Source organism: Falco biarmicus, chromosome 1 (assembly GCF_023638135.1).
Source record: "Falco biarmicus isolate bFalBia1 chromosome 1, bFalBia1.pri, whole genome shotgun sequence".
NCBI lineage: Eukaryota > Metazoa > Chordata > Aves > Falconiformes > Falconidae > Falco > Falco biarmicus.
In genome coordinates, this window is record NC_079288.1 from 10,583,685 (window position 1) to 10,601,582 (window position 17,898).

The following is a 17,898-nucleotide window of genomic DNA, read 5'->3' on the forward strand; positions in this document are numbered from 1 at the left end:
CAGGGGTCCCAGGGCCGAAGCAAACAGGCCGGGCTAACGTGTGCCCCAGCAGCATCCTCACCATGCCAGGAGCCAGTGCTGGGATGTTGCATCGGGCCACAGGAATGATCGATTGGTCCCCGTAGGGGCAGCTCCCCAGAGGTGGTGGGCAGCCCCGGCCGCATCCTGCCGTGTGCTGGTGGTCCAGCCAGGGCAGCTGGTGCCAGTTGCCCCCCCTGAGCCATGCTGGATGCTGCGGAGGTGGGAAGGGGGCTGTGGGCTCCTGTGAAGCACCCGCTGCAGCTTTCCACCCACTCCAGGCGAGAGGCTTTAATCTAATTACATGCTTTATTTGCGCCAATTTGTTTTTCAATCAATCTTGCTCAGCCAGAAGAAAGGAGGCCACTGTGGGCTCATTTGCACCTTCTTGTTCCAAGAGAGAGGTTAGTGGCAATTATTCTGCTGGAGATGCCTGCGGGACTGTGGACCTGGCTCTCCCTTTGCAGGGGGCTGGTGCACTGGTGCATGGGTGGGTTTAGCCATGTTTTCGCCCAGCACCATGCAACAGGTTCCCAGTTCGGGCACCCAGCAGCCTGGCCGCTGCCTGAGGATGTCTCTGAAACATGCTGCCTTGTGAGGACCTTCTGCAGCCAGCAACAGGCCAGTGGCCCAGGCTGTGGTGTACAAGGTGGGGCAGGCAGGGCTGCAGGCAGGAATGCAGGCAGGGCTGCAGGCAGGGACAGGATCCTCCAGCCAGGTGCTCCCAAGGAGTCCTGGTGCTGTTCTGCAGAAAAGATTTTGCATACCTATTGCCAGGGGTTTCAATAGGGTCTCAGGGAAATGTTTGGGTCTACAGAGCACCAAAAAAAGAAAACCAAAAAAGTAAAAATAACTCATCACAGTTCTGCTGCCCGGCCAGGGCTGGCACCGCTTGCTGCTGCTATGGCTGTACTCACTATGGGGCAGAGCTGCCCTCCGTGACCCACACACAGTCATGCTGGTGTAAACGCTCCTGAGCCTGCTTTGGAGACCAGAAGATGCTCCTGGCTGGTCACAGACCCTCTCCAAGGCTGCCCCAGGAGCTGATGCTCCTTTTTCCAGGACACGCTGTGGGGACCACTGCTTTGAGGCTGACTGGGCCAGCTTAGGAGGTGACCAAGGACAGACAACAAAGTCACAAGGCCACATGGTTAAATGCAACCCTATGCCAGGGCCTTGCTTTGCACCACGACTTTGTACAGACCCTCTGGGAGCAGACCCAGGCCCTCGGGATCCCCGTCCACAGGCTGAGAGTGTTCAAACCTGGGGACCATTCTGCAGATCACACAACGTGCACGACTGGAGCAGCCCAGTCCCAGCTCATCCCAGGTCCGAGGCTGGCAAATTCTGTGCTTCCCCGTATCAGCTCCCGGCTGTGCTGGAGAGATGGCCAAGGCCACCCAGCCAGAGGCATTGGCTGTCCCACAGCTGGCCCCAAAATGAAAAGCTCTAATTTCCATGTTATATTTGCAAAGGGTATCATGCATGATAGCTGGGTCATTGCCAGGTGGGGGGAAGAAGAGCCAATTTAGTCATAACAGAGTCCCCTGCTCTGTTCAACAGCCAGACCGGGGAAGGGGGCTGCAGAGGGTGCAGCAGAGCCCAGGAGAAGTGGTGTCACTGCTAAAGTGAATAACCTGCAAGGGATTCGCTGCCTAAAGTTTGCTTTTATATTAAAGAAGCCTGTTCTGAGAAAAAGACTCCCTCTGGAGTCCAGCCCAAATTAAATTATAGCATTGATCCCTCTTGTTCAACACGCGCTCTGCAAGTCAGATACTGTAGGCTCTGCCGCTCATCCCACAGGGAGAAGCCCATCCATGCTCCCAGTGCAGGGAGAGGGCTACTCCAGAGCATCCCTCCCTCGGGATATGTGGTCAGCAAAGGCCAAAATCTAGAAGCTCGGAGCAAGTGTGTTTGGCCAGCAGAGCTGGCACTCTCCGAAATGACTCTAACAGTCATTCGCTGAGACTGACGGAGGAGATGTTAAAATAATTCTTTGGGATGGAAGGAAGGGGCAGCTTCAGTGCTGTGGGGAGTAGAACAGGATTTCATGGTCATCTGGGGAAATGTCCTGAAGTCCAAGAGCCAAGGACATCCCTGCCATAACTGCCGCGGGCCAACCCCAGCACAAGGTCATCATCTCCTGTCCTCGTGCTGGGCAGCGGTGGATTGCACTTTACCCCGTGTCACCTGGGAGCATGGCTCCCAGCTGCCTTTGGGACTTTTGAGAAGGCTTACGAAAATGTTTTTGTGCCCAGTTTGGGCACATCCAGCACCTGGCTGAGCCTGTGTTTAACCACAGAGCAGAGACATGATGTTTCTGCCCCTGCCTTCCCCATCGCTGGCTCCCCACACACACCCCTTCCATCTCATGCGCTTTTCCTCCATGCTTCCAACCACAGGCTGAAGATGTCAGGCTGCTGCCTGTAAAGGGGTTGGAAATTTATTTCCACAGTCTGAACAGTTTGCAGGAGCGCTCAGTCCCACGGGCATGGGGCAGCATGAAGCTCTGCAGACGCGTGGAGTTGCAGGCTGCTGTACATATTGCCCTGTGCATCCCACAGGACTAAAGGCTGTAGTGGTTCTTTGGAGGGCCTGGAAGAGTTTTGTGGTTGTTGGATGGGCTCAGGGAACATCTTGATGCAGACAGCACCCACCTCAGGGCTTTGGTTGAGCACACTGGTGGCTCAGCTGTGAGGTCTGGGGATGGACCACAGTTGAGAGCTGGGATTCCCCAACTCCCAGTGAAGGGAGAGTTCACTTGGGTCCATCTTCTGCATCACTGTGATACCAGAGCTCACAAAAATGCAGCAGTGAGACGTTCACCTTCCTCCCGGTGGGCACTCGCGGATTTTGCAGCACTGAGCCCCCCCTGCAACTTCAGGAGCTGTTAGAAAGCCAGAAGCAGTAGCAATGCAGGAGCTGGAGCATGGGTTTGGAGCTGCCTGCAGAGAGCTTTGGCTGTTCTGTGCCACAGCCAGCATTTCCAAGCACAGATTCACCCAGAGCTGGGGGGGACCTGGATGCTGCCGCATTCCCCCACAGTCACCACTGCTCACTCCCACAGCCCCATCGCAGGGGGCAGCTCACGCCCCAGCTCCATTCAGGGATGCTGCAGCCTGCGAGCAGCTCCAGATGGGCAATTTTTGACCAATAATGCTGGGGAGGAAGAGAAAAAAGGAAAGAAGGTGAAAGCTGTTCATCACCATGGTCTCCTTGCATTAAAGCAAATCAAAACAGCCCCACTGGTCTGAACCAGCCAGCTCTGGGGGTATCTGGGACCCCAAGCAGACCCCCATTTCCATTTTCTCAGTCCTGCTCTCTCCAGTGATGGACTCTTGGATTTAAGATTTGACATTTGGACCTGCGCCTTCATTTTGGAGCTCGGTCTCGTTGCACATCCCACCCAGTGCAAGCAGAAGGTGGGGACACCCAGGCCCCCACCCACAGAGCCCCAGCAAGCAGCGCAGCCCCTCAGGAGCATGCAGAGGGAGTGCAGGCAGGCGCCCTTCACCCCCGGAATGCTGAGGCCAAACCAGCAAGGCTGGGGTCTCCCCTTCTAAGCCACAACACCTCCACTTTGGATCTCAGCCCGCAAAGGTATTTAGGGCCCTACCTGGGGGAAATCAATAAGAATTTAGCTGCATAAATTGGGATTAGAAATCTGAATCCCCTTGGGGATCTAAGCCTTATATCTGTGTTTCGAGTTAGGTACCCAGGCCAAGAAATGTGGCTTTAATCGTTCTATCATGTCAGAATCAAGGGGCCTTTAATTTCCGTTACCGACATGTGGCTTTCGCAGAGGCTTAAAGCTCATTTCGGAACTGCAAGCGCAGCAAGACGCGGTCTCGTGCAGCGTCTTCTTGGGAATGGTGCTCAGTGCCCTGAGCCTGGGCTGCCAGCACCTCATCCTGCCCAGCCCCAAAGGCATGAGTGCTCTGGCAGGAGTGGGGTGCATTAACAAAGCACGGGGTGACCAGAACCCCAGCTTCCCACAGTTTCCACTCTCATGTTAGCAGCACCAGCCTGGATCAAACAACCCCCCAAAATGAAGACGTTAAAAAAAAAATTAAAAAAAATTAAAAATGCAACTTTTGCAAGAAAAAAAAATATTAAGCAAAACAAAGAAGGTGTTTAGCTGTGAAAACTCTTTGCTCAGCCAGAGACTTAGTTATATCAAGGGGATGGGCTGAGCTGCAAAGCTGCTGAATGCTATGCTGACACATTTTACTAAGCTGCTACAGACACGAAACAGCCGCCCGCCACCTGCTCCCAGCCCTCTGTGAACAAGTAGCGCCAACCGCCTCTTCCCAGATCTCCTCCTGCTCTGTTTGTCCGGGAAATGCAGAAAGTTTGTGCTTTCCCGCGGGGAAGCGGCCAGTTGCTCCTCACCTGGGGCACAGGGCAGGGAGGTGGAGGATGCCCCCGCGGTGGGGCATGGTGCATTAGGATGCAGTGATGAAAAAACAAGCTCTAGAGTCTGGTTGTGCTTTGGGTTTGCATCTCTGAAACGGGGATTTGCACTGAAATATTTGTGCAGCTGAGCAAACTTGGGGAGGAAAGTGCTGGGAGCAGGGGAGGAGGGTGTTTGGCTATCACCACTCAATTTCTCCCACACCATGGTGCCGTAGCCAGGGGTGTTCCAGTCCTTCCCGGGGGGATGGCCAGGCCAAGTGCAGGCTAGGAGGGACTCAGAGAGCTTTCAGGGTCCGTTGAGGGCAGGCTGAGAGGGTAGATTGCCTGGAAGGAGGAGCAGGGCAGGACAGCACCAGCATGAGGACCAACCCTTGCTCTGCACCTCGTGTGCACGGGAAACCTCTGTACAACGCGACAGGCAGAGAGCTGGGGCTGATCCCATCCAGCAGCCCTGCAGGGCAGAGCTGCGTGGTGTGCACCCCATAATGCCCATAGGGCCTGGGTGGACAGGACCGGGGCACTTACCATCCCATGCTTCAGATACAAGGTTGCTCCCCATCGAAAAGGGGGCTTCAGTTCTTCAGGCAGCCTCCTTTTATTCTCAGCCTCGCCTTGGTCAGGCTCCAGCATCACCTTCCAAGGGCAGGTTACCCCAGGCTGGCCCTCTGCAACCCCACGGAGAGGGGCGAGAGGGACCTGCAGGACAAGGAGCCTCCCTTGCACCGGGGCAGGCAACACATGGCTCGGGACTCTGTAGGTTTGTAACAGAAGACTTTGGGGAGAAATTCTGCAAGTCTCTTATGGCATGTGTATCTCCTGCACACATGCACGAGTCACTGCAGCAGCGTTGAGAGCCCTCCGGGCTCCAGATCGATCCTCTCCTCCCATTTCGACCTGCTGCCCCTTCCTCCCACCCCTTCCCCAGCCTTTGAGCTTGGCTTTGCTGTCACCTTCCATCAGGAGACCTGCAGCTCAGCAAACTGCTGAAACGTCACTTGGTGGACAAGCAGGATCTTCCCTAGGCACTAGGCAGCAGGGAAATAATATCCTGTGGTATCCCCTCTGTGCACTTCCCCTAAGCAAGCAGTGATCTTGCGGCATCACCCCACACATGTAGCATTGCTCACCAGCAAGCACAAGCTCTAATCCTTTGCTCTGAGAAATTTCATTTGCTCTCCCAAAGAGGCCCCGGAGGACCTCCAAGTCACCCAGGAGGCAGGAGAGCTCTCCACATAGGAGACAAAGGAAATGAGCCAGGGCAAATCCCCCACCCCTGGCAGCCCTGGCATCGGGTGATTTACACTGATCTACACCAGCTGGCTCTGGCCACATCAAGTTCAATTTAAACCAGCTGAGGGTCTGGCACAGCCTGTGGGGTTGGGAGAAAAAGAAAGAGAAAGGGAAGGCAGCACAAGGGTCGTGTTAGCAAAAGCAGGGTCAGAGCAGGGCTGTGGCTGGGTGCCTTGAGCAGCAAACCTGGTTCCAGGTCCGCACCCTGGGGGCAAGTGGAGGCTGTAGGGATGCAGGGTGCTGACCTGCAGGGCTTGTGGGAGGCAGCTGGGTGGTAGCACATCAACCCGCAGCCTCCCTGGCTGGGAAGTGATGCTGGGATGGGCTTCCAGCAGGTCTGTGATCGCAGGCAGAGTGGAAATATCATGGCAGTAGTGTAAGGGTTGGGAAGCTCAGATGTGGTTAGGGATGCTTCTGTGGGGAGAGGCTGCTGAAGAGACTTGGGGTTGTTTTTGTGAAGCGCTCTGGACTGAAGCCCAGAGCAATGGTTTCTACCTGGTTGCAGTTTCTTGAGGCTGGATCCCAGAAGCGGTGCTGCGGGGCTGGAAGGAGGAGCTGCTCTCAGTGGGCTCTGCCAGCCTGGCCGGTGGAGACCCCTTTGCAGATCCCATGGTCAAGCAAGCCATGGGGCACGTGGGTGGCAGCTGCTGCCCACCCCTGCCCATCACTAGTGCTCAGAGCCAGCTGCTCACCAGCATCTGTTTGCCTGGCTTGTTAGATTTGGCCAGGAGAGGAGAGATCTGCAGCCAGAGCTCCCCGGTGTTGTCCCTGCTCAGCTGCTTGCTCCCTGCCTGCCCTTGCATCAGCTTCTTCTGCAGGTCAGCACCACATAGGGACTCAGATGTAACAATGCTGAACACCTACAGAGCTCCGGGATTTTGGGGCCAGAGGAGAGCCATCGTCACGTTTATCATAACTGCTTTGGTGTCCTGAAAACATCAGCAGTCTGTGGATGAGCAGAATTGTACCAGCTGCCCAGCGAAGCTGCCCCATGGCCTGTCTTTTGTCAGTCCCCTGCTCTACCAAGCAGGTGAGGGGAAGCGCCCCAGGCTCTTACGTTGCTGCATGCTCCTTTATTTCCCTTTATAGACTTTTCCTTCAGTGTTTATGGCCAGGAACCTCTTACCATCGAGTTGTACCACGAATATTTCTGTTCCCTGGGCTTGGTGATGCCAGGCAGCCACATCCCTCTGCATGGTGGCATCCTGCTGGGTGAGGCTTTTCTAGCAACTCTCCATCATCTGAACTACAGTTTTTATGGAATATTTACTCTTTCCTCAGTGCGTTTCATGTTTTACTTGATGTCTGGGATCATATTAGATGAGAAAAGCAAAAGGGAGGCCTCAGCTCAGCTCCTTGTTTTCTAAGGGCTTCGGCTAGGTTGTAGCTGGGACTCTTGGAGGAGGAAGGTGCCCCACTTCATATCACAGCTCTCACTTTTGGCCCTGGGTAGGTCATACTGAAAGAGCATGAAGCCACGTGTTACTGTGGGTGCTCCCCTCAGGAACGGGAGCAGCAAGCAGCAATAGGACAGGAGGATGGTGCTGAGGTGAGGTGACTCTGCTGGTGACATTGAGAGGCTGGGGCATGGATGGATCAGAGGCATTGGTACTGAGGTGGTACCTGACAATCGTGAGATGTGTGTGTGTTCAGGTCTGTGGGTTTTCTTCTCTTGCTGGTTCTCCCAGTCAAGCTGAAAAAGAAGCTGCTGCTTGGCTCAGGCTGGGTTTGGTTCTGCTGCCAGTGGGGAGGGTGGGATTTGGGGTCCATGAGACCTCCTGGAGCATCTCCTCTCCGCCTAGAGAAGCTCCTCATGTTTCTGAACCTGCCTCCCACTCCAGAGACACCTCCTGTACTGAGGCTGGTGAGCAGAGCACCCAGCACACCGCATCTGCGGACCTCAGTGTCTGCCTTACCTGTGCTGTCTCTGAGCATCCACCGCTGGAGACCACCTTCTCCAGGGTGTCCCTGTCCCAAAGCTGGCTTCATAGTGCAGCCCCTGTGTGTGCAGCAGGACTGCAAACAGAGCTATCACCGCAAAATGCTGCAGCTGCTGTAGCTGTGAAGCCACTTCCCAGCTCTGTGCCTCAGTTTCCCCTCCCAGGCTGCTTAGTGTCTGCTTCTCTAGGAAAGCACTGCTGCTTCCAAGGGCTCTTGCAGTGCGTAAGAAATGGGGCCTCAAGCCCTGCCGAGGCTGCAGCACAGCCGTGCTAAGGGGGGACACAGAGGGTGATGCCGCACAGCCTCTCCCCCAGGGTTTCATGTCATGGTCCCCTGAAGAGTGTGGGGTGTTGCATGGGCACGTGTGTCTCCAGTCTGGCACTGCCAGTGTGGCCTGGCGCAGGATATGGGCACCCTGTGTGTGCTGGCCATGGGGTACCAGCAGCATCCCCCACCTTCCCAGCATCCCGCCCTGCTTGCAGAGCCCTGGGCCCTGCTGTGGCGTTTCAGCAGGTTTTCATACCTGGTCTCCAGTGGTGGCTGTGGAGGACCAGTGGGCAGCTGGGAGAGGTGGAAATGTCCAAGGACTGTCACTGTAGCAAGGTCTCCCGCTGCAGCAGGATGTGTCCCATTTTCCCCCAAGTACAGGGTTTCCATGGTGCTGGGGGCCTCTCTCTAGCACCCATGGGTACTGAGACATGGGATGTGCACGGACAGCACATCCAGGAGCCAGCACTGATCCTGGGAGCTGGCACATGGTGGCACATCACCCAGCCAGCCACAGTGCCACCAGGCTGTTCCCAGCAGTGGCTGGAGGCACCAACAGCGTGATGCCATCTGACCGCGTGATGCCATCCAGCCGCATCCCACACTGGAGCAGGTCCCCGGGGAGCAGCAGCTACCGGAGCAGGGCTCAGCATCCCCGCAGCCAGCTGGGGCCGTGGCCGGGCTCCAGCCCCACCAGCCCTGGCCGTGCTGCCAGGCTGCCATGCCAGCACCCCCGCCTGCCCACCGCGCCGGCTGCTGCGCCGCCCCAGCGAAGCCAGCGTGTCCCAGCAGTGGGGGCCCATTAGAAATGAAATGTTCCTACTGGGGTATTTTATTTGCACACTTCAGTAGAGTGGACACCAAAAGGCTTTGCTAATGCTTCATGGGCTGCTAATTTCCTCTCTGACCTGCATTGTCGGAGGGTGACCCCAGCCCAAATCTCTCGGCAATGAATGCCAAAGGCTGACACCGGCCCGGGTTAGGGGTGACAATGGGGCCTCTGTGGGCTCCGGGCAGGCTCCAGTTGGGAGCTGGAGAACAGGGGGAATTTGTGTGGCTCTCAAAAGCTCTGGGTGGCACAATAAGGGAGGCCCCCGGGGTCTCCCAGGAAGACAGAGGCGGCCCAGGGAAGCCGGGCAGGGGGAGGCGGGCGGGAGGATGGTTTCCTTTGTGAAAAGCTTTCTTTAGAAAGGAAGGTTTTTCTGAATGCCCCCTTAGACGACCCAATCGGGGCCTGGCAGATGGATATCACAGGCACGCTGCTTATTCATGGCAGGCTGCAGCTTTGAGCCGCGCCCCCCCCTCCTCCCCCCAGCCTTTTATTCATTTTAAGGCTAATTTGTTTTGTTAATGTTTTCTTGCCCTCCCCCTCTCTCCTGTGCAGATTGTGACTCATACTGCAAAGCCTCCAAGGGGAAACTGAAGATCAACATGAAGAAGTACTGTAAGAAAGACTATGGTGAGTCGCCTCTCTCCGCCACTTCCCAGGGATGAGTGGTTGCAAGGAGATGGAGAGGGGGAGCATCTCCCTCCCGGGATGTCCCCAAGCCCACCTGGCCCAGGGGCAGGTTGCTGGCTGGGTCCCAGCCACAGCTGGGGCCAGGCTGTCCGTGCTGGGGGTGTGCAGTTTGGAGTATGGGGTTTGCTGGGTTTGGAGAGGAAGCCCTGGCTAGCGATGCTTGGCGGAGAAGCAATGTGATGTGTTACTTGGAAAATATGCATTCCTCTGCAGATGCTGAGAAAACCCCCAAATCAGGGTCTGTAGCGTCCTCATCCCAGTGTCTGTAGTGTCCTCATCCCACAGCATCTTCTGGGTTACAGTGACACTGTGTCCTGTCTCTTCTTACTGTGCTGTTCCATGCAGCAGCTTTTGAGAACCGTGCTTTGCTGTGGTGATGAGCAGCGGGCGGTTCCCCATCACATGGATCCATCTCCCCCATAAATCTCAGGCAAATTCAGAGGGTGACACAGCCCTCGGACAAGCCAGGGAGGCTGCGAGATCCCCATCCTTGCTCAAGGTCCTGAGCATCCTGCCACAGCTCTGGCTTGGAACGGGCACATCCCCACCTTTCTGCTCCTGGGGTTATTTTTGATGCAGGTCCATTTCCAATGTGGTCACCAGCAGGTCCATGCAGGAGATGTCCAGGGTGACCTTGGGAGGGGATTTCCTTCAGGCCACACCAAGAAACCCCTTGAAGCCCTCCCTGGGGCTCAGCAGCCCCTCTCCAACCCGGCTCTGCCATCGAGCTGCTCCGGCATGGGCAGGTGGGAGGAATGGCTCCACTTTGGTCCTCCCTGCCCAAAAGATCACCCTCCTTCACCAGCCACGCCAATACTGCCGGGATGAGCCAAGTGTCAGGAATGAGACTGACCTGGAAAAATCAGGTAGAGCTGGTTAAATAGAGATGCTCTGCACCAGGGGATGTTTAGAAATGCTGCTAAACATACACGGGGGCTGGCAACTATCTCACCCCCCCTCAGACACGGCAGCTGAGGGGAGCAAAGTGTCTGCAGGAGGAACCAAACTGGAGCCTTCAGGTTTGGTGTGGGGCTGGGGAGCGGGCTGGGTACGGGTGAGCCTGGCTTTGACCTGAGCCTTCAAAGGTGTGAACAGCCAGGGAAGTACAGGGTGCTGTGCGACATGGTTTAGCATCTGCCAGGGCTGCAGCTGCCTCGGTGTCTGCCAGCCCTTCCCCTCCACAGTAGAGGAATGCATTATACATACATGCATATGCATGTGTATATATGTTTCTCTCTGTGTGTGTATATATTTTCACCAAACTAGCAAGGAAAAAACTCCCATCCCATCTGCATCAAAACATTCAGGAGTGGAGATACCTTCTCTCTCCTTCAAGCGTGCTCACAGCAGCTTCTCAGCATGTCTGGGAAGTGTTTGCAAGAGCAGAACGAATTCCCATTTAACAGCCCATCCCTGGACAAGGCGCTTCCCTGCAGGACCGGACGAGGGATGCTCAGTGCTGGCTTTGTGCTCTGGCACCTCCCTGTGAGCTCAGGGGAAGCAAAAGGGCTTGAAGGCCAATGTTTTATTTGCATTCCATTTATTCTTCCACTACCCAAGTGGCAAAATGGTTGTGGAGAGCATCCCTTGGCAAGGATGAGCTACCAGGGCTAGGATGTGCTTGTGGTCCCCCTCCAGCAAGGCTGCACCGAGGTCCGGCCATGCTCGTAGTTGCTGCTGAAGGTTCATCAGATGTTAGAAAGGTCCAAAGAATGCCTTTTCCCTGAGAGAAAAAGGTTTAATTGCACATGAGAAAGTCACTGCTAGAACATGAGGTTACTAAAGATGGGAGCAGGGCTGAGCACCAGACTAGTAAAGCTGTGGGGTTCCTCGTGGGTGGATTCTCTGCTGGCTAATAAGGTACAAATGCGTTTCCTTCACATGGTGCATGCATCCCTTCATTTTCCCACCTGGCTTCTCCAGCATCTCCTAAGGGCTGAGCTCACACTGGAGCGTTTGCTCTCTGAAGAGGGGAGAAAGCAGACACTTGATTGCAGGAAACTTGGACCTGTCACGATCCAAATTGGCCCCGGGGGTTCAGAGGATGGTAGGGAGGAAAAAAAGGCTCGTGCATCCCCCTCGAAGCACGTTTCCAGCCGAGCAGCGCTACCTTTCCCTGTGGCTCTTGGGTTGACAGTTGCAACACTTTGGTGGCAGCAGTGTTTGGGCTCTGCTCGAGGGGCAGCCCCGCTGTGGTTTTGCTCCATGGCTTGTCTGATCTCGCTGGGGACAGATATTTCCTGGGGATTCAAGTGAAAACTCACACTTGGTTTTGTTTGAGGCTGTAATGTGGGCTCACAGGCTTCAAGAGGTCCTGGGGAGATGAGAGCAGCTCAAGAACCAGCTCGGGCAGGAGATACCCCCGGAGCAATGAATAGGGGTGCTGGGAAGAGCTTGTCTTTTATAACGCAGCATCACTTCTGCAAACGCACAAGTGAGCCAAAGCCGTTTGCTGGGGCTGCTTCAGTGCAAGTGGGTGCAGGCTGTCCCCGTGTGGGAACCAGGGTGCTCCCACCCGAGCCCTCCTGGCCCTGGGGGTCCCCAGCCAGCCCCGCTGCCCCAGCCAGCCCCATGGCAAATGTGCTTTATCAAGGGCAAAGCAGCCTGGCAAGGGAGCAGGGCAAGCAGTGCTGCAGCACCCCCGGCCACGCTGGGCTGCAGGGCCAGGGAGGGAAGAAAGGGTTGAAAAGGTGCAGGGAGGGATAATAAAGACTTTGGGACTGACACCCCAGCAGGAAGCCAATTAGGAGGCTCTTTTCCTCACCGTTATGCTGGCATCGCTGGGCTGAATGTCCTAAAAGGCCCTAATTAGCTTGAACAGAGTTACTTCTCCCGCAGGCTCAATCGGGAAGCTATCATCCGCCCCTGCTTCTCAATGGGGCTTTTTAGCTCCCCGTTTCATTCACCAATTCAAAGGGGATATTTTCCCTTATTTATTTTTCTTATCTGTTTGTTTTTGTTGGGTTTGTGGGGTTTTTTTATTTCTTTTTATTTTAAATTGGGCTCTTACCCACGAGATGGGTTTTGGTGCAAATATTTGGAGTGAAACAGGGCACGGGGAGGGCAGGCTGGGAGATTTCGGTGGGGGCAGGCAAGAACAGCAGCTTTTGCTTTTTCTGGGTTTATTTTGGCTGCCTGATGGAACACTGGGGTTGCTCAGGTCCCAGGAAACCAGGGGTAGAGAAGGGGGTTTACTTGGGTTTGGGGCACTTAAAATTAGCCTGGAGAAGAAGGGGGGGTCCCTGCTGAGCCCAGCTGAGGATGGAGATTCCCCCATGGCCCCAGAGGAGAGGGGATTATTTTATTAGGGCAGGTGATGCTGGTCCAGGTGATGCAGGAGCATCTCTTGTTTGCTTGCGTGCTGCTGTTCCAGCCCGATCTTTGGGCTTTTCCCACTGTCTGTGTGGGGTGGTTCATCCCAGCAGGATGGGCAGCTGCAGGGAAGGAACAACCGAGCTCTTTAATCTCAGTTTTCCCTGAGTGAGCTCCCCGCATTGCGGTGGGGCCCAATCCTGCACAGATGGTGCTGGAGTGTCTTGCTGGGTACCAGTACCATGGTCCCAGCCATTGCCCCTGTGCCTTCCCTGCGTCCCTTGCGCAGCATCGGGGTGGAGATGGGGGCGAGGAGCAGGATCTTCATCTGAAAGGTGAGATCATCTGCTCACTTTGCCCTTTCTTGGGGGAAAAAAAAAAAAAAATTAAAAAAATCCTTCCTTTCGTGGAGACTTCACTTAGTCACCCCCTTTGTCGAGAGGAGCTTGGCAGGGGCTGGTGGAAAAAAGCAAAATGTGTTTTCAAAAGGCAGCTTGAAAAGAGAGAGGGGGGAGAAAAAACCCTGAATCCACAGAAAAACCCAAGGCCAGAGGGGAAACACCATCCCCGGCTCACAGCCCCTTCCACTGCCCTGGAAGGTAGGGAAATCCTGTTCCCGGAGCGGGGAAGCGCTGAGCAATCCCTCCCCGTAACCGCGTCCCGAGGGAGCGACTGGGCAGCGCTGGATCCCCCGGCATTACGGGGGGGGACGACTCTGCCTGGCCAGGGTGCACCCAGGCCAGCAGGGATTAGGGGTCATAAATCTCCAATATTAAATCGGTAGGAAATTGGCAACCGGAGGCAGGCAAAGCCACGGCCAAATAAATTAAAACCAAAAAAAAAAAAAAAGGGGGGGGGGGGGGGGGCAACCCTGTTTTAACCCTTTCCTCCAGCAAGGAGCCAGCCCTTTCCATTCCCAAACCCAAATGGTGTTGGGGTCACCTTCTGCTGCTGGTTGGAGTACAATCCACAGGGGCTCTGCTCTGCTTGTGCAGAAAGAAGGGACTGGAGCCTTTGGAAAGCTGCATCCACAGCCGCTGTCCCAAGCACCAGTTTCCATCTGTCCCTGTTAAAGACCCTCTTGTCTCTCCTGGCAAACTACTTGCACCACTGCCAGCCCCGTGATCCCATGGGATCTTTCCCCGGGGCCAGCACAGCGATGTTCTCCATCGCTGGAAGCTCAGCTCCACAAAGCTCCAGCTCCCACGGTCAGGTTAGCATATGGGATGTGTAGGTTTGTCTGTGTAGCCCAGTCCTAGGTCAGCTTTGGCAGGGGAAGCCTTGAAATCAGGAGATTTATCACAAAACCCAAAAGTAAATACAAAACAACAAAAAAAAGGCCCACTTTTTTTTTTCCAGCCTCACTCTTTTCATGGAAATCTCATGATTTTTGGGCCCCTGACTCATGGTCTCTGAATGCTGTGAGGCGCTGCTTTTATTTAAGCCTTTACACAGCCGCCCTCAAGCATGTTGTTTCAAGGGTTTGGGGTTGGTTTTTGTTTTTATTAACATCCCGTCATCCACCCCTCGGCTTTCATCTGCAACATCAAGCCTTCAGGTCTATCTTGTGGCTGGAGGCTCCCAGCCAAGCCTCAAGGATCTGGGCAGCTCCAGGGCCCCAGAGCTGAGTGCTGGAGGTAGCACTGCTCAGCACCCTGCACCAGGGGATGCAGGGGGGACCAAGGACCCCCATCCCCTCCCACAGCCAGGGGACCACTCGGCCACCTTTTTCTCGGAGAGAAGCATAATGTGGTAAGACACCTGGGCTGGGGTGACTTATAAGGCACCATCTAGGTGGGCTTTGTGGATCAACAGCTTTGGTGTCAGGTGGGATGTGGTTAAAGGGGCAGACCCCTGCGCTCACCGGGTCTGAGCATCTTCCCCTCGCTCCTCAGCGCCTGTCCCCCCGCTCTCCGTGCCTCTTTGGTTGACCTGGAGCTCCCTTGGGGCTGATGGGGAGCAGAGCAGGCACAGAGTAGTGAACCTGGAGAAAAATCCTGAGGGCTATGAGGGGCGCAGCTGGGTGCGGATTACCCGCAGGGCTGGGCTGCCCACCCTTGGCAAAGCACAGGGCAAAGCAGGAACAAGCCACAGGCAGCCCCAGGGCACCACCAGGCTCAGGACCTGGCCCAGAGCCCATCCTCGCTGGAAATCAGTGTCACCAGCCTTGGCTGAAGCAGCAGCACCTTCACAGCTGCAGCTCATGTGGTTTTGTTCTCCCCCTCTGGCTCACCATCCACTTCTGGGGGACCGCAGCAAGGGATGCATCACCCCCTATTACACCCTCCCCACAGACACTTCCAGGGATGCTTTTCCAGTGACAGGGACTGTCCTCAGTGCAGCTCAGCCTCGGTACAGGGGTTCAGTGGGTGCATCAGCAAAGTGAGAGCAGTTCACCATGGCACAGGTAAAGCCAAGCTTTGCCCTAGGAGATGGCAGCTGAATGACACCACCAAGCACCAAAGCCGCCTTTGGAGTGGTGGGGCACAGCTGAGCCCCTCCTGAAATCATGAAGGAACTGAAACTTTCATGAAAAATGAGTGCCTAAATCCCCAGGGATTCACCCAGGGGAGCCAACTTAGGTGCTTCCAAAAATTCCTCCTGCGCCTCTCTGCTTCTCTGCACATCTCACGTTCCTCGGGGGGTGCTGAAGACCCCACCACACATCACCACCAAAATGCCCAGACAAGTCAGCGCTAAACTTGGGCTCTGAAACCAGGCTCAGGGGAAACCACATGTCCTGGATGCAAAGTTATGGGCAGAAAACTTGCTGTCAGCAGAGGCAGCTGTGGCCGTGCCAGCCAAGCCTTCACTGAAGCTTTCACTCCTTCCACTTCATTAATAAAAGGGGAAAAAAATAAGAGACGGGGGCCCTGACATCAAAAAAATACAGACTGTGTATTTTCAAGCAGAGTTTCCTGTAACCACCTCTCTCCGGTTCCTTTTCATTCATTTTCTCCATTTTGTCAGTGTGGATCCAGGCAGGTCAAAGGGTTAAGCTTTTTTGGAAAGATTTGTTTCCAAAAAATAAAAATTGGCTAATCTTCACATTTTGTTACCTTCACACCAGACTGGGAAATACACGGTCAGAGCTTAGGGTTGTTTTTTTTCTTTCTTTCTTTTTTTTATTTTATTTTTTTTTAATGAAAGCATCTGGCATCCATGACATGCTCTAAAAAAAACCCCCAAAAAACCAACCAAACCCCATATATTTTGTAATGTGCTAAAAAGCCTTGCTGGGCTGCAGAGCCCAGCTTCCTTCCATAGCCTGAAATCAGTTTGCACGTTGCGGTTTTAAAGAGAGGGTGATGCTCCTCCACTGCTAATCCAGGGGGGTAAAACTGGGTTGTTAAAAGGCAAATGAGAGTTGTGCCTGTTTTTTTTTTTTTTTGAGGGTTCTTCCCCCCCGTTAATCTATACAGGCCAGACTGGACCTGCTGGAGGCTGGCCAGATGGCTGAGCCAGGCAGGTGGATGGGCAGGGGTTTGTAGCTCACAGGGCATGGAGGGGAAGGGGAAAAAAACGGGAAAAACTCAAAGATTTGGTCAAAAAGCACTTCATGGTTGGACTGCACCAGCCTGCACGGAGCCACCGGCCCTCGCCTGTTCTCCCGGCCAGGGCTGGCATCCTCACCCAGGTGTTTCCTTCTGTCTCTGCTGGTGGGTACTCCTCATCCCAGTCAGCAAAGAAACCCAGGAGGGCTGGGTAGTCACTTCCTGGTGAAGATATTTTCCTGGAAGCTGAGTTTTAGCGAGGAGGAATGTGTTCAGCCTCCCTGGAGGACGTGATTTTGGCTGACTGCTGCTCCCGTCCTCTTCTGCTGTCCCTGCACCGTGGTGGACCGCTGCTGGGAAGAAGCTCACCAGCACTGCAGGAGCTGCCTCCAGGCTTATATCTCCTCCTCCTCCTCGCCCTGCTGTGGGGCCAAACGCTCCCTTTCCCACATGGGTCTTCATCCTTCCCTTTGGCTTGAACCCGAGTCAGATGTCACCTGGAAGGGCATGGCAGCGCCTGCTGGAAGGATGGCCAGGAGGCACGGGTGAATGTGCTCCGGCATGGGCAGGGTGCCCAAGGAAGCAGTCTCCTGCAGGAGGAAAGGGAGGAGGAGGGGAAGGGCTGGAAGGGTTTATCGTTGCCTGCTCAGGCCCACCTGGGCTGCAGCCCAGGGCCGCCCCACAGGATAAAACGGTGGTGGCTCCGGGGGGCTTCTGAAACCAGGCACGAGCAGAGCCCGAGCCTTGAGCACGCTGGTGCCCACCACCGTCCCACCTCTCAGCAACTTTGCGGACAATCTTGCAGATACTCTTCCCACCCAGATCACAATGACAAGCCACCTCTTCACTCTGGCCCTCCGTGACCACAGGCCATCCCTCCTGCACGGATGCTGGTGGGTGCAGGGATGACGTAACGTACAAACCGTGCTTCAGGAAAGAGCCAGGGCCGGAGTGGCAGAGCGCTGACTCCACCAGGTTTCCTCAGTCCGTATGACTACAGGTGGGCTGGCTACGCAACATCAGCCACAGGCTTGGAAAACATCATCATCTTGCTTATGGATCACGGCTGTCCTCCATCTCAGTCTTGCTTTAGGAGCTTGTTACCTGCCAGGACACCTGGCTTGCCCGGCTGCTGCATGCCAAGGTGCCCCCTTGGAGCCCGATGTTGCTGTTCAGTATTTACAGAGTGAGTCTGCCAGACCCAGAAGTCAGGTCGGACGCTGCCGCTGACCTCTCCTTACAGAGCCCTGCCCTCAGTCCTCCACCTGTGCTTTTCACCAGGAGCAACTGATGAACGACCTTAACTCAGGAACATCTAGAAACACGTGAACAGCCATGCTCCCTGCTTCCAGATCCATCCATAGGTCTGAACCCCTGCACTGTCCTGCCCCCAGGCCGGGCGCTCACAGAGAGCTCTCTCCTTGCACCGGCCCCAGGCAGATGTGCTGGAGGCCCTGACAGGGCTTTCCTACCTCCAGATGCCAAGTGCTTGGAGATGTGGGCTGATAGCAGTGTTTTCCTCCAGATTTTACCTCATTTTCTCTTAAAACCTGGGGCTACCTTACAGTCCTTGTGCAGATGCACCATCCAGCAAGGAAGGGAGAGGGATGCCCCGTGCAGAAACCCATCCTCTGGCTGAAG

At 55.2% G+C, this 17,898-nt stretch overlaps 1 protein-coding gene across 2 annotated transcripts in view; it reads left to right on the top strand.

The window, feature by feature from the left end:
* NTN1 (netrin 1) overlaps positions 1-17,898 on the top strand; it is a 103,050-nt gene that overhangs the window by 83,848 nt on the left and 1,304 nt on the right. For both annotated transcript variants that reach the window (XM_056324135.1, XM_056324146.1), the window contains one exon: positions 9,317-9,391. In XM_056324135.1, coding sequence (XP_056180110.1) covers positions 9,317-9,391 — 75 coding nt within the window. The remainder of the gene's footprint in view (positions 1-9,316; positions 9,392-17,898) is intronic.